General features: G+C 42.9%; 1 protein-coding gene across 1 annotated transcript; it reads left to right on the top strand.

The window, feature by feature from the left end:
* The first annotated feature begins 146 nt into the window (after nt 1-146).
* On the top strand, nt 147-12,609 carry LOC121348058 (kinesin family binding protein). Its single transcript, XM_041427222.1, has 7 exons — nt 147-792; nt 2,997-3,095; nt 6,982-7,061; nt 7,177-7,360; nt 8,469-8,553; nt 10,331-10,443; nt 11,174-12,609. The coding sequence occupies exons 1-7, from the start codon at nt 448-450 to the stop codon at nt 12,050-12,052; spliced, it is 1,785 nt and encodes a 594-aa protein (XP_041283156.1). The 5' UTR covers nt 147-447; the 3' UTR covers nt 12,053-12,609.
* Nucleotides 12,610-14,009: the final 1,400 nt, after the last annotated feature.

Raw genomic sequence — 14,009 nt, forward strand, 5'->3', positions numbered from 1 at the left:
CTTTGTCTTTATTCCTTGATAAAGCAGCCTGTTTTTGAGGATGGCGAAAAATCACGTTTGCTGAAGTCACTGGGTGTTCTGGGAGATTTTTTTTCTGCCCAGCAAAGGAGGTGCTGCCTGTAAGGGCATCTGTGACCTAGCAGTGGGCATGCCTGGAAACTCAGCCCTGCGAGGGAGCAGAATTCATCCAAGCATGGACAGTGACCACTCCTTGCCTCTTCAGCAGCGCTAAAAAATCGGGTTCTGAAATAAATTTTTTTCAGAAAAATCGGACATCCCGCCCCGCCGAGCCCCGTTCCCCGGGCGCTCCCCGCGGGTGCCGGGGGTCGCTGTCCTTCGGGCCGCTCCCTCTCCCTCACGGCGCCGCCTGAGGGGCGCGGCCATGGCGGGGGCGGGGCCGGGCGCGCGCGCGTCGGGCGGCGCGGGGCGGGGCGGGCAGGCGGGAAGATGGCGGCGCCGGGCGGAGGGTGGCCCGCGATGTGCGAGAAGTTCCGCGCCGCCCGCACGCTCTCGGCCGTGGAGTCCCTCAAGGACCCCGAGACGGAGCCGTACCGCTCCAAGTACAGCGCCCGGGCGCTGCTGCAGGAGGTGAAGCAGCTGCTGAGCGCCGCCGAGGAGGGCGGCGAGGCGGTGCTGGCCGTGCGGCGGGCCGTGCTGGAGTACGAGCTGGGCGTCAACCACACGGACACCGAGGAGCTGTCGGCCGGCGACGAGCACCTGCAGCGCTGCACGCAGCTCCTGGAGCCGCACCGCCTCTCCCCGGACTGCGTGTCCCTCTACATACAGGCCCAGGTGGGCTGGGGAGGCCGCAGGGGCTGCCGTGGGGCGGGGGGCTCCGGCGGAGCGGGGCCTTGTGTCGGCGGGCTGGGCCGGCTGCTCTGCAGGGCACCGCCAGGAGATGCTGCTCGTTTAACCTAACCCTAATAGGCGCTGCTCGTTTAACCCTAACAAACACAGCGGCCCTGGCCTTCAGTTCCTGCTGGAGGGAATCATTCGCCGGTGGTGGTTGTTGGAGGGATTGCTTTTCTGATTTGAGCCTCCTGCTGGCGCCTCAGGGCGTGCGGAGCATCTAAAATATGTTCTCATTCAAACTGGGTGTTGATAGATCAGCGTGCTTTTCTGGACAGACCGAGACAAAACTTGTGAGAACTGTGCAAGAATAAATTAGAAAAAGACTTCACTACGTCCAAAATGTATTTGTGATACATTAACTCATTGGTTGTCAGAGTGACATTGGGAGCTGCTTTTATTGATGCATTATCCTGAAGCGATAAAGTGGTTTTCAGCTTTGCATGTTATATTTTAAGCTATTACATTTTGTCTCAGATGGATAAATACAGTTTTGTTGGTGTTTGAAGTAATAACATTTTCTCTTTATTCTGAAGAAGGGAATAATCATGAAGATTCACAGAAGGGCTTTTACTTGATCACTTTGTCATGGTCAATGAAGTAATCTTCTAGTGCATGAAAGAGAGCAGTTATTTAGATATTTATGTCAAAAATGGTTGCCCTAATTAGAGAAGGCTCCATAGTGCTTCCTCATCCAACTGTCAAGGAGCTGTGGGCTGACATGGAAAGGTGGAAGTGAAATGATGACTTGTCTTACACTGGTTAAATGGGCTGAGTTGTCTGGGACAGTGAGGTTCTGTCTGCTCCTTGTCCTTCAGCGTGAGGGTTTGGATGCACTCCTACAAACCCCTTATCCTTGGGAAGGTAAGGAGATGGCTCCAGCTGGAGTAAATAACATCTTCCCCCACGTTCCTGGGGAGCTGTGGCCCTTGTGGCTCAGGATTAGATTGCACCGTGCTTCTGAGCTGTGTGCTGGAGGGCAGCCCTTCTCTCTGTCAGCCCCAAGTCCGCAGGCGCTTCACCGCTTTGGGGCCCTCAGGATGAGGCTTGCCATGGTGAGGGTGCTGTGGTCCGGCAGTGCTGGCTCTGCTCCTACCTGCCTCTGTCCTGAGGGGTGGGGCTGAGCCCAGCGCCGGGAAAGGAGCCCTCAGCCCTCGCTCCCAAGGGCTGGAACGGGCTTGAGTGCTTAATTTAAACCAGTTCTGATTTAAAAGCGGTGGCTGCCGTCATCTCCACCTTCTGGGATGTCTGCAGCGTGTTGCCACGGCACTGACTGCTGTTTTGTAGGAAGAAGCATTCATTTTTCCTGCTGGGCTTCTTTCTTTATCCCCACTTCTGGTTGCTGAGCTTTTGCATAAGATTGTGTTGCCCAGTCTCTGTCTAATGCCATCTGGTTTGTTCCACTGCTTGGCCTTCGGCAAAGTGTTTCAGTTCATAAACAGCATGTGATGTGCTTTCTTATAAAAATAGAGGAGTGGAATTGAAAGGGGCACAGGGCTGGCATACAGCTACACATTCTAATTATTTTGAAGGTTTTTGGGGTTTTTTTTTTATCCCTCTTGAGATTTGCAACAGCACTGCCTAGGATTTAAATTAGCACATCAGACACAGATCATTATTAACACCATCATATTAATAAAATTAGAGGTACTTCTTGTCAAAGTTGAGTCCACAGATGCAGTTGCTTTAATTTAAATTTGAAGGCAATAGTCTATAACTTTTGGACCTCAGAGGTGCTTTTAATCTCTTTCCATTGTTGAAAATGTACAAGCATTCATTCCTAGCATTTTTTTTCTTGTTAATTTTGGAGTCATGTTAACAAATTTCTGATTTCTTGTCTCATTTTATGATGTTTGTATGTGACATAAAAGCTGCGTGAATTGGATGCAGAACATACTCTGTGGAAAAAGCTCATTATTTAAACACACTAGTCCTTATGTAGCAGAGTAAACAGAGGACTGTGAGGTGCATTTTTCATGTGAAAAAAAATTTGCTGTGTGAAAACCACCTCCCTTTTCAGTTTCTGCTTCTTGAAATCCGTTGTATTAGAACACACGCCTACATAAGGATGAAGATTGATCAATTGTTTGGAAAAAAAATGTGTGATTCAAATGGAATGTGACTATTTTTTTTTCTTTTACCTTCAGAACATTCTGGGGATCCTGTGGTCTCAAAGGGATGAAATTGAAACTGCACAAACTTACCTGGAATCTGCAGAAGCCTTGTATAATCAGTACATGAAAGAGGTACTGTGTTAATGTCATGGGACGTCTTGCTTTCACCTGCCACTTGCAGCTTAAGTAATCTTTGAAATAAACATGCAATGGAGTTTTGAGTTTCTGTGCTTTATACTGGCTGCTGTGATACTTTTGGCAAGTGATGCAAGTTGTACTGCACCATAGGACAAGGGAAATTAGTACATTACTTGCTAATTTCAAAATAGAAAAAATTTTGCTCAAAAATAATGGTGCCTTTTGAAAGCCCTTTAATAATCCAAAGTTGACACCTGGTAGAATTTGGATTTTGATGAGGACTATTACTAAATGTTATCTTGGAAATGCATTAAGAATATCCATTGCTTTCAGTGGGAAAAGGAAGCAAAACTAATATTTGCATGGTTTGCTCTGACTGTGCAGTGTTTTGCAGGGGCAAGTAGTTTAGTTCCATATCCAAGAGGACAATCTCACAGACAGCTAACCCTCTCATGCATATTAAACAACCTTTTGAGCTGTGGATTCTGCTGTGGATCCTACAAAGACTCCCTTGTGCTATTTTTAAGCTCTTTGCAAAGCTGTTCCTACACTGAGTTGCCTCAGGGACAGTTCTGGAGTGAACTAAAAACATTTGTGGCCTTCAAGAAGCTGTAGTTGTGTCTCAGCTCAGCTGAATAGGTTGGACAGACCTTAGTTTGATGAAATTACAGGTTCAGTTCAGGTTTTACCATGAAATTGGTTTGGAGTACTCATACTGGTGGAGATTTTTTCTTTTTTATTGGTTGGTTACTGCCCTCTTTCCACCTTTGCAGTCATGCTGGCCTACAGTGGTAGGAGAGGTAATGGATCTAGAAGAAAGCCCCACTTGTGCTGAAAAGCTTGTCAGCTTATTTCCTGCCCTCTGGATCAGTTGGGCTAACCAGAGATACTGCATCTCTCTAATTAATTCCTGGTGTTCAACTTTGATATTTATACCCAGCCCCAGCTATCACATGACTTCCAAAAGCATCTGGCACTTGCTCCAGTTATTATGAAATTAAACTGGTGCTATGGTATAGTGGATTAAAGTGCTGCCAGGTACACTTCACATTTGCACTGTAGACTTTTCTGAAGCTTGAAATTTTTGTTAGTAGTGGTTACTGAATATTTCTTCTGGGACTTTGCTGCCTGACTAGGTGTAGTGGTTTTGGTTTGTTAATTCGAGATTTTTTGGTTAATGTATTAAAGAGTGTGGTGGGTTTAATGTTGGTTAATTGTTAAGTGTATTTTTTCTTGTTTTGAGGTAGGATTAGGAGAAAGGTAAAGTAGGTTTAAAAGGATGTAAAGAAAAATTTATTAACAGTAATTAAAAGAAAGAGTAATAAGAATTAGAGCAAAACTTTTAGAACACTTCTGTTGCTGCCAGGTGTCCCCACAGGGTAATAATTAGCATTGACTCCATGATCCCCAGAAGGCTGATCAATCACTTTATTATTCATTACTTACCAAGAAAACCCATCACCCTTACTCATGACACAGGTGGACCCAGTTGATCCTTGAATCCAAACACCATCACCATTGGCCAGTCAAGAAACCACCCTTTGGTAAGCAAATCTCCAGAACATTCCACGTGTTCACAACAGCAGGTGCAACAAGTGGAGACAAGAATTGTTTCTCATTCTTTCCTCTGATCTTCTCACAGCCTTCCCCAGGACAGTGCCTGGGAAGTTGTGAATTGCTGTCTGTGGCCACACTCTTCTTATAACTTCTTTTTCTTACTGACAATGTAAAGAAACAAAAACTAAAATTTTTGTTAGTTTACTGCAAACTAAAAGAAGAAAAAAATCCCAAATTTCTTTCATTTTTAACATGTATTTTTTCACAAAAACACATACAGCTCTCTAACAACTAAAAACTTTACATCACTTTTGTAAGCACTTCCTATACAAAACCAAAGCACCAGGGTTATTCATACATGATGATCACTTGCCTCACTTTCCCCCACCATTATTTACCACTTACAGTTCAAGGCATTATGCAGTCAAACATAACTATGATTTTAGTCTTCCTTTTAGAAGAAACCACAGATTTATACAATGATGTCAGCATTTGTGTTTCACAAATTATAAATATGTGAATGTAGTTTTTGTAACATTCCCCATTTCTAGGCTGTCAGGAAGCCTTTCTCTCAGGGAGTCTTTGGTAAACTGCTGATGATGGAGACATTTTCCTGAGCTGGTGGATTTAGTTGTTTACTGACTGGGTCAAATTAACTTAAAAAATTGGATAGGGTGGTTTCTCCCCCTAAAGCAAAACCAAGGCAAAGAGCTTGGGCTAATGAAATCCTCTTGGAAGGAAGAGTTGGAGAGCTCTTTCTGAGGACTGGTAAAGGCCTAAGGCTTAATATCAGAGATAGATCTGTAGATATACAGGAAGGAGGCAAGAGTTTTGCTTACTGTGTCATTTCAGTTCTTTTCTTTGCAGGAATAGCTCTAGTCTTGCCAGGACATACTCCAAATCTTGTTAGAACATTTGCATCTAAAGTAAACAAGAGGAAGAGTTATAAATTCATCTCATAAAAGCAACTAATGAGTTGTAAACAAAGACCTACAGATTAAAAGATCATATATAAAAATCTGCATGCCTCTGGTAGGTTAAACATGCTTTAGTTTATTTGTCACTATGTGTTTCAGGTACATTTGGTCATTTTTAAGATGAGTAAAACACTTGTATTAAAAGCAAGTAAACAAGTCTGTTCAGGGATTTTTAATGAGAAGCAGTACAAACATAGTGTGTGTTTTTCCCTGTAAAGTGAGTGTATTCTCTGCCCTTGTTCCTGTTCCTACCTAAGTCTGCATTAACTCATGAAAAGTATTTATTGAAACAGATTTTTATTTGTTGCTTTACTTTTTCTTTGGCTAAGAAAGAAATGTGGTTAGGAGAGGGCTAGACAAGCTGCGTACTAACCTGGACTTTGTTGCTGGCAGGCACGTTGGACACCCTCCAGGGTGGACTGTGTAATGGGAGAAAAGCTCTCCTTAAAAGATGGTTTCATTTGAAGTGTTTTAGAATTGGCACCTGAAGTTACTCACAGTGGCAAAGGAAATGGGATGAGCCCAGGCTAATGAAGCTCTGCCATAAGCAGTGTTCATCTGTTGGGACTGCCTGTGAGCTGTCTGGTAACATTGATGACAATTGTCTTCAGGCAGATTTGGATACAGCAATGCCAAAAGATGTGTAGTTGTCTGTGTAAGGATTCTGACTTGAACTCGTGGCTTGAAGAACAAAAAAGTGCTTCTAATGATGGGAACTACCACTATTCACTAATAACTTGCATGTAGGTTCTGCCTGATAGGAAGGTTTAGCAGCTCCACCCTGCAGAGACATTGTTGTGTGTTGTCTCATTTGTTTGTCTGAGTAAATGATCTTGCCAGCCCGTGGGTTCTGGGAGTCCCTTCAGAGCAGTCTTCACAGCAGCTCTGCTGAGCACTCAGCACTTGGTGTTCTCTGCAGTACTTCCTGCAGGATGTTTTCTTGCTGCTGCTCAGTGCAGCTGGGCAAACTAATATTTCACACTTGAAGGCTTGCTTGGTATTAAATTGGTGCCTCAAAGCCCAGAATGTTATTGTACAAAATAAAGATGCCCAGTAGAGTCCTGTAGACTGCAGGCTGAGTATCTCTGGTGCAGGCAGCATGCATTGCTTTAACATACATAAGCAGAAGTCTCCTGCAGGCTGTGAGCCTTGTCATTCTGTGTGGAATTGTGACTTTCATCCTCTGAATCTCCTGAGTGTTGTGGAATTGCTCTGGAGAAGTGGCACTGAGATGGGTTTTGTGAAGCTTTGTTGAATTTGGAGTTGGCAAATGGTAAATGATGCCAGGAGAGGGAGCACTGTGCCACAGAAATGCAGTTTGCTGAATGTGTCATGTACCCTTGCAGGATGGAAATCCTCCCCTGGATCCCAGTGAACATTTCATGGCAGAGGAAGAAAAACTCACAGACCAAGAAAGATCCAAAAGGTGGGGTGTTAAGCAGCATACTTATGTTATTATTACTTTATTTTTTTTTAATTATGAGTAAGTATTTAGGGAGGAAAAAGAAAAACATCTAAGGAGACTGTTGTTGTTTTTCCAGATTTGAAAAAGCCTACACACATACTCTGTATTACCTGGCACAAGTGTACCAGCACCTGGACATGACTGAGAAGGCTGCTCAGTATTGCCACACTACCCTGAAGCGGCAGCTCGAGTACTGCGGCTACTGCCCGGTGGAATGGGCTCGCAACGCTGCCACTTTGTCACAGTACTATCTCTCCAAGGTACATCCAGGCCTTTTCTGCTGTAGTTGTACCATTCCTGTAGCTGTCACCTGAAGCAGTTGTTCAGACAGCTCTTTGAGACAGCTCTCCAAGATGAATTGAAAACGTGCACCTATAAAACCACAGGTTGTCTTCTGACATGAAGCATCTGTCAGGTTTTTTCTGAAGAGGACATGGTGGCTTTCCTGTGGGGTTGTGATGGCAATGGGGAAGATGAACAGGGCTGTAAACATGAGAAAAGCTCTGTAGTTAATGAAATATTAGCAGTGATGTGATGTCATGTTCATAAGTAAACCTTGGGGTTATAATAATTTAAAATTCTTTCTTATGTTGTTCTCTTACAATGAAGTTTGAAAACAGAAAGCATCTGAGGGCCAAGGTATGGCTTCTTGTTGACAATAAATTATTGTCCTTTGTGCCTTAGCATGTGCTCAAGAGTTCTTTGAACCTATGTGAACATGAAAGTGAATATGTGAGTTGGTAGCTGTTTGCCATGTGTTGACTCTAAACAATACTGTTAGGATGTGCTAACACAGGAGGCTTTATTTAGGAATTTCTATATTCCAGGCTATTTAGATGCTCTTTTCTGATGCTTACAAAGATTCCTGCCCTACCTAAGGCAATTAATGCTAATTTCAGTAGTAACTCCTAATTTCCATATCTTTTTGATGCTTTGGTAGCACTAGTTATTTAACAGTGCACTGCCAAATATGGGTAAAGGAATCTAGATGTGACTCACGGTGTGGAGCGGTGTGTCCGGCTGTTCCCACCGTGGTAGTGTGATAGTGTTTGCAACAAGGCATCACTTCCTTCACCTCAGGGCAGCCAGAACACTCAGAGCATTCAGTGCACATAGCCATTATTAAAGGAAAGGCTTGGTGTTGTGGCTGTGGTACAGAAAAAACAATTTGAAAATACTGTATTCAGTAATAGGTGTGGAAAAAATGTGTTTTCTTCCAGTGCCTGGGGAATATGCTCCAGAGCCTCTCAGTTCTGTCATTTCCCTTGTGGTCATGTATGCTCACTGTCTGAGGTGAGGGGTTTGGCCAAGTGACAGCAGTGCTTGAGCTGCTCACACCTTTGCTAAATGCTGCTCTCTTTCTCTCAGGAATGCTTTATGGAGGCTCGACACTGTCTAGCAGCAGCCAGTGTCATCTTCAGCCAAGCTGGACAGGTGCCATCTGCTGAAGACTGTGAGTTTATAAAAAATTTTTGAATAAAATTGTTGTGAATTAAGCATCACTATGTGTTAATGTTTAAAACTGAAGTCTAACAAAATGTACAAAACTTACCCCAGTGTTAATTTTCTAAAATATGTTTTAATAGAGTTGAATGTTTCTGAAAAGTGACTGGTACTACAGCTCAAGATTGACTCTGTAGACCCTCTGAGAAAAAGTGCTTGTTTCTGGTGTTTCAGAAAGCAGTAATTTAGTAAAAGTGAAATTTAAAACAATATCCACTTCAAGATTGGCAGTGTCTCTCATCCATTTTGGCTTTGTACCTGTGCTAAAAATGCAGTTTGGCTCAGTGATCAGAGGGCAGTCATTCAGTGAACCAACCCAGATGCTTCCTGGGAATAGCTTTAAAAGAGGGAGCAAATCTGCAGCTTTAAAAACCCCAAATCCAGAGGGTACTTGTGTTGTCTTTTGTTGCTGGACGCTGCAGCCTCATCAGTGGCTGTTTTTGGAGTTGTAGCTGCCCTCCTTGTTGTTTGGGCCTTGATGCAAAGGAACAACTTGGCAGTCCAGTGTGAATGGCAGGAGAAGAAACTGTGAGAGAACTGACCCTAGTTTTAAGGACCTGTGTTTCCGTGGTAGTGTCAGTGCTCTGTTTTAGGCCCAGGCTTTGCTTATCTACAGCACACCCTTTTGTGTCTGTCTTGGGCAAGTGGAAGCTTCCAGCTGATAGAGCTTTAATTCATGGAGAGGGAGCAAGAATGAGTCAACTAAGTTCTGTCTTGATTTGTTCCTGTACCACACAGGAGTAGTGATAATCCAGTTTGTTTTGGTGAATAATTGCTTGTCCTACCTTCCCTTCCTTTGCATGGGACAGAGAGCTGGGCTGTGGACTTGTGGAAGGCTCTGACTTACAGAAAGACCAGTACACAGTCAGCATTGGCCATTCCCAAGCACTTTCATTTTATCATGTTAATTGGATTATAAGCGAGCACAGACATAATTAATAAATGTGCCTTTTCTTAGATTAGCAGCAATTCTTAATTCCTTAGTAAGAAATTCATTTGCTCTAATGAAAGATAATGAGTGCAGTGGGTCTGAGTGTGAAGTTGGCTTTTTATTTGGTGATCAGAAGTGCTGCTGTCCTGTAGGAATGTCCTTGTTCAGCTAACTCACTGCCTTCTGCAGAGAGACTGGGAAATGAGTTTTTGTTGAAATCTGTTTGGTTTATGAAAATGTTATCTTGAGATATCAGCAGTGCTGCTGTCTATGATAGTGGGGAGACTTTGGGGAGAAAAATACAGAAGTTGTAGAGCTAATAAATGTTATATTTGTACCAGGTAGCTTAACCAAAGGCAGTTTCCCCTATTTTGTTCCCTTTTTTGGTAGCAAGTCTGGGGCCCATTGCAATGCAAACGCCCTTACCATCCTCAGAAACAATTACTAGGCAGACAGCTGAAGCTCAGAAAATGAATTGTCCTGATTTCTTTCTCGTACTACAAAGAGACCTGGAAACCTTTTCCAGTAAAACATCTTGAAGATGAAAGGTCTTTTTGAAGATGCATTATGATCTATTTATTTTCAGAGCTCATACATGACAGATCCTTGTTAATCTGTACGGGTTTCTACCAAAAATGACAATTTACAGAACTATTACACAAACTAAGATGGAGAACATGTTTCTGTCTAAGCATGAGGAAAATTAAATACAAGTATATTCTTTGCAGGAGCATTTGAGGGTCTTGCTGGAGTGCTGGACTTCTCTTAAAGTTTTTATGTGTTTGTGTCCATTCAGCATATGAAACAGAGCCAGACCAACAGGACCTTCCAGAGAGGAAAGCTGAAATTGCAAGGTGTTGGATTAAGTATTGCCTGAATCTTCTGCAAAGCGCTCGGAAATTGCTGGAGGTAACAGAAGATCTGTTCTGTAGCTGTCATTGTCTAACAGCAAACTAAGTCTGCTTTGATCTTTGCAAGAGGAGTCGGTTTGCAGTTGGTAACAAGGAATAAGCAATTGCCCAGTGAGCAAAACAATAAATGCTTGCAGTGCAGCAAGTGTTTCATGGTATGCTTTGACTTAAATGCAGCACTTAAGAGTAAGAACAGGTAGGGGATCAGCTCTGTGGAGTGATCAGTGCATCGCTTTTACAGTAAATTCACAAATTTTCCTCCTCTCTGCTGCATTTTCTTGCAGCTTGATTCGACAGATTCCTTCTTATTTAACTGCTAGTAACAACATTGTCTTGATGTGCAACAGTTTTCTGTGCTGATGTTCTCATTCATTCAAGCATTTGATTAATTCAGATTTGATTCAGTTCACTTAATTCATTTAAATATTTCTTCAGATGTTTAAACCAGCATTTGCTTAAATGCTTTATGAAGCAGAGCCCTTGAGCTGAACATTTATTCTTTTGGCTATTTTGTCACACGGGGTACAGAGACTGAACCACCTTAATTTTATGTCTTTTTAAAATTGATAGTGTAAGTTACATGATTGTTTTGTTAATATAAGGCCTCATACATCAACGATTTCTCTTTTGTCTTGCTCACCAGTTTATATTTCAGAAGTGACTCAAAATGATTCAGTCTCTCTTTATAAGCCATTTTTGTTTGTAATTAGCATGCTTTCTCATTTCAGGATAACATAGGAGAGCTGGATCCAGACAGGCAATTGGAACTTAAAGCCCAAAGGAAAAAAGAAGAGGATGAGAAGGAGAAGGGCAGGAAAAAAGCTGTCCTTTTTGGGACAAGTGATATAAGTGACTCTGTCTTAGCCATGGAGGAGAAAGTGAGCAGCATATATCCTTTAGATTTTCAAGAAGCCAGAGAAGTCTTCCTGGTTGGTCAGAACTATGTTCAGGAGGCAAAAGAGTTCTTTCAGGTCGATGGTTATGTTACTGACCATATTGAAATTGTTCAGGATCACAGTGCTTTGTTTAAGGTGCTTGCTTTCTTTGAAGAAGACTATGAGAGGCGCTGCAAAATGCACAAGCGTAGAATAGACATGCTGGAGCCCATCTATACAGACCTGAACCCCCAGTACTACCTGCTGATCTGCAGGCAGCTTCAGTGTGAGCTAGCTGACACCTATTATGAGATGATGGATTTAAAGGTGGCTATTGGTAACAGGCTGGAGAAACTAGACTCACACACAGTTAAAAAAATTAATTCTCTGGCTCAGTTTGCAATCAAATACTATGAACTCTTCTTAGATTCTTTGAGGAACCCTGATAAGGTGTTTCCTGAAAAACTCGAGGAAGATGTTCTTCGCCCTGCCATGGTGGCTAAATTTCACATTGCACGACTGTATGGTAAGCTTATTACTTCAGATAGCAAAAAGCAACTGGAAAATATGCAAACATCATTGGAATATTACTCATTTCTGGTAGACTATTGTGAAAAGTATCCAGATGCTGTCCCTGCCGTTGAAACTGAGCTAGAACTCAGTAAGGAGATGGTGAATCTTCTTCCAGCGAGCATGGAGAGGCTAAGAGCAAAGGTGTCTTCATTTGTATAAATGCTTGCCTTGGAGGCAATGGGCACTATCAGAACTGTTACCTGTCCAGGCCAGTGTTGTGGCACAGCTTCCCTACTGATTGATAGAAGTCAGGTGTCTGCAGGGACATCCACCTACAGCCTGCACTAGTGTAACCTTGTGAACAACTCAGAGCTCTCCTGGTCCGTAGCTCACCCACACTAATGGTATAAACTCTAAATGTAAAGTATAAGTCCAGCTGATGCTTTGTACTGTGTGTCCTATATGTAAATATAAACCTTTTCTCCCTCACAGCTTTTTCTTTGGTGTATGATTCAGTTCTTCAGTGTAGTGCTGTATGAAAATAGTTTCTTTAAAGAGAATCTTCTTTAAGAAATTTTTTTTCTTATAAACCTGAGGCACGTTCTTCCAACTAGAATGCATTTTATCTCTTCTAATGTTTGTCCCCAGAAAACTTTATCAATGTGAAGGGAACTTGTTTTCAGTATTTATTTTGTATGTTGCTTGTTGTTCTTTTCCCTTGTTAATCAAAACCAGTTGATATAGGCTCAATAAATGGACTAGCTTGGCTAAATGTTTCTTCAGAGTCCTTGGAATTCTGTTTCCTGTGTCTTACTAAGATACAATACGTGTTTTAACTTTGGCCAAAGTAAGTAGTTGCAAACGTGTTTCCATATGAGTGTCTTTGTTAAAAACATGAGCAGTTGTAGTGCCAGAAGCCAGAGCAAAAACCCAGCAGGTGGGAGGAGATACTCTGCTCTTAACACACCGTAGAGCACTCACGGATGCTGTGCTCTAGTGCTGCAGACATTTGCCTAACACAGCTTGATGCCACGGCTGGCTTCTTACTCTGGGCTGCTGAGGGAGCCCAGGTGCTGTTTGAGCAGGAGCTGCACCTGGGAGCTCTCTGAAGCTGTTAGAGATGAAATACAGGATATACATGCCTGAATATACATGTATGAAATACAGGCAGAGCACACGGTCCAGCTGCAGAGCAGGAGATGATGCCAGAGCCTCCAGGGGACACGGGGCAGGTGGAGGGACAGTGTGACTGTGCAGTAGTGCACTGGCAGTCCTGTCACTGACGTGGTGACAGGGTGGGAAGATGTTCACAGCACTAGAGGCCGTTGAAGGAATGTGAAAACAGCTGGATGCTTCTGGAGGTTGAAGGGGAGGAAACATCACATTTGCTTAAAGGGTGTGTGGGGAAAGCATGTACATCTGAAATGTATGGTAAAAATCTCTTCTGCAGAGAATTCTGCAGGCTAGACACATGGGGCAGGTGGAGGGACAGTGTGACTGTGCAGTAGTGCACTGGCAGTCCTGTCACTGACGTGGTGACAGGGTGGGAAGATGTTCACAGCACTAGAGGCCGTTGAAGGAATGTGAAAACAGCTGGATGCTTCTGGAGGTTGAAGGGGAGGAAACATCACATTTGCTTAAAGGGTGTGTGGGGAAAGCATGTACATCTGAAATGTATGGTAAAAATCTCTTCTGCAGAGAATTCTGCAGGCTAGACTGCTAACCACAAACAAATAGGCCAACAAAAAATGGGTGCTGGAAATGAACAATGAGTAACAAATCTCAAAATGAGACCAGCTACTTGTGTGCCTGTAGAGGCAGGGAGAGAGTGAGTGCACGTGCCTGTGTGTGTTTTTTCTGTTCTACTAAATAGTTGTCTAGTCAGCCTCTAGGAGTTTCATTTCTGCAGTCAGATCTTTAATTCAGATTTTCCTGTGGCCTGAAAGTAAGACAGCCCTAGTTTCTCAGTGAAACATTTCTCAGCAGGCTCTATTGCACATTGTTTTTGTCTGATTTCAGTTAAAGCTAGTGTGCACTTTTACCACAAACAAAAAGATTAAATTTTTTTTCTACTAACTTTGGTTTCATATTGAGGTAGAAGGCAGCAATATGTTTGGAGTAGTTGTTTGGGGTTTTTTCCTTCTATACTTTTTGAGCAAATTTTGTAGAGCATCAT

This window comes from Onychostruthus taczanowskii, unplaced genomic scaffold (assembly GCF_017590055.1).
Source record: "Onychostruthus taczanowskii isolate IOZ18803 unplaced genomic scaffold, ASM1759005v1 scaffold98, whole genome shotgun sequence".
NCBI lineage: Eukaryota > Metazoa > Chordata > Aves > Passeriformes > Passeridae > Onychostruthus > Onychostruthus taczanowskii.

Excerpts from the sequence above, each read along its gene's own strand:
- LOC121348058 (XM_041427222.1), top strand. The coding sequence starts at position 448 with ATGGCGGCGCCGGGCGGAGGGTGGCCCGCGATGTGCGAGAAGTTCCGC. Across the intron at positions 3,096-6,981 it reads ATAATCAGTACATGAAAGAG|GATGGAAATCCTCCCCTGGA; the intron begins GTACTGTGTTAA and ends GTACCCTTGCAG. Across the intron at positions 10,444-11,173 it reads GCGCTCGGAAATTGCTGGAG|GATAACATAGGAGAGCTGGA; the intron begins GTAACAGAAGAT and ends TTCTCATTTCAG.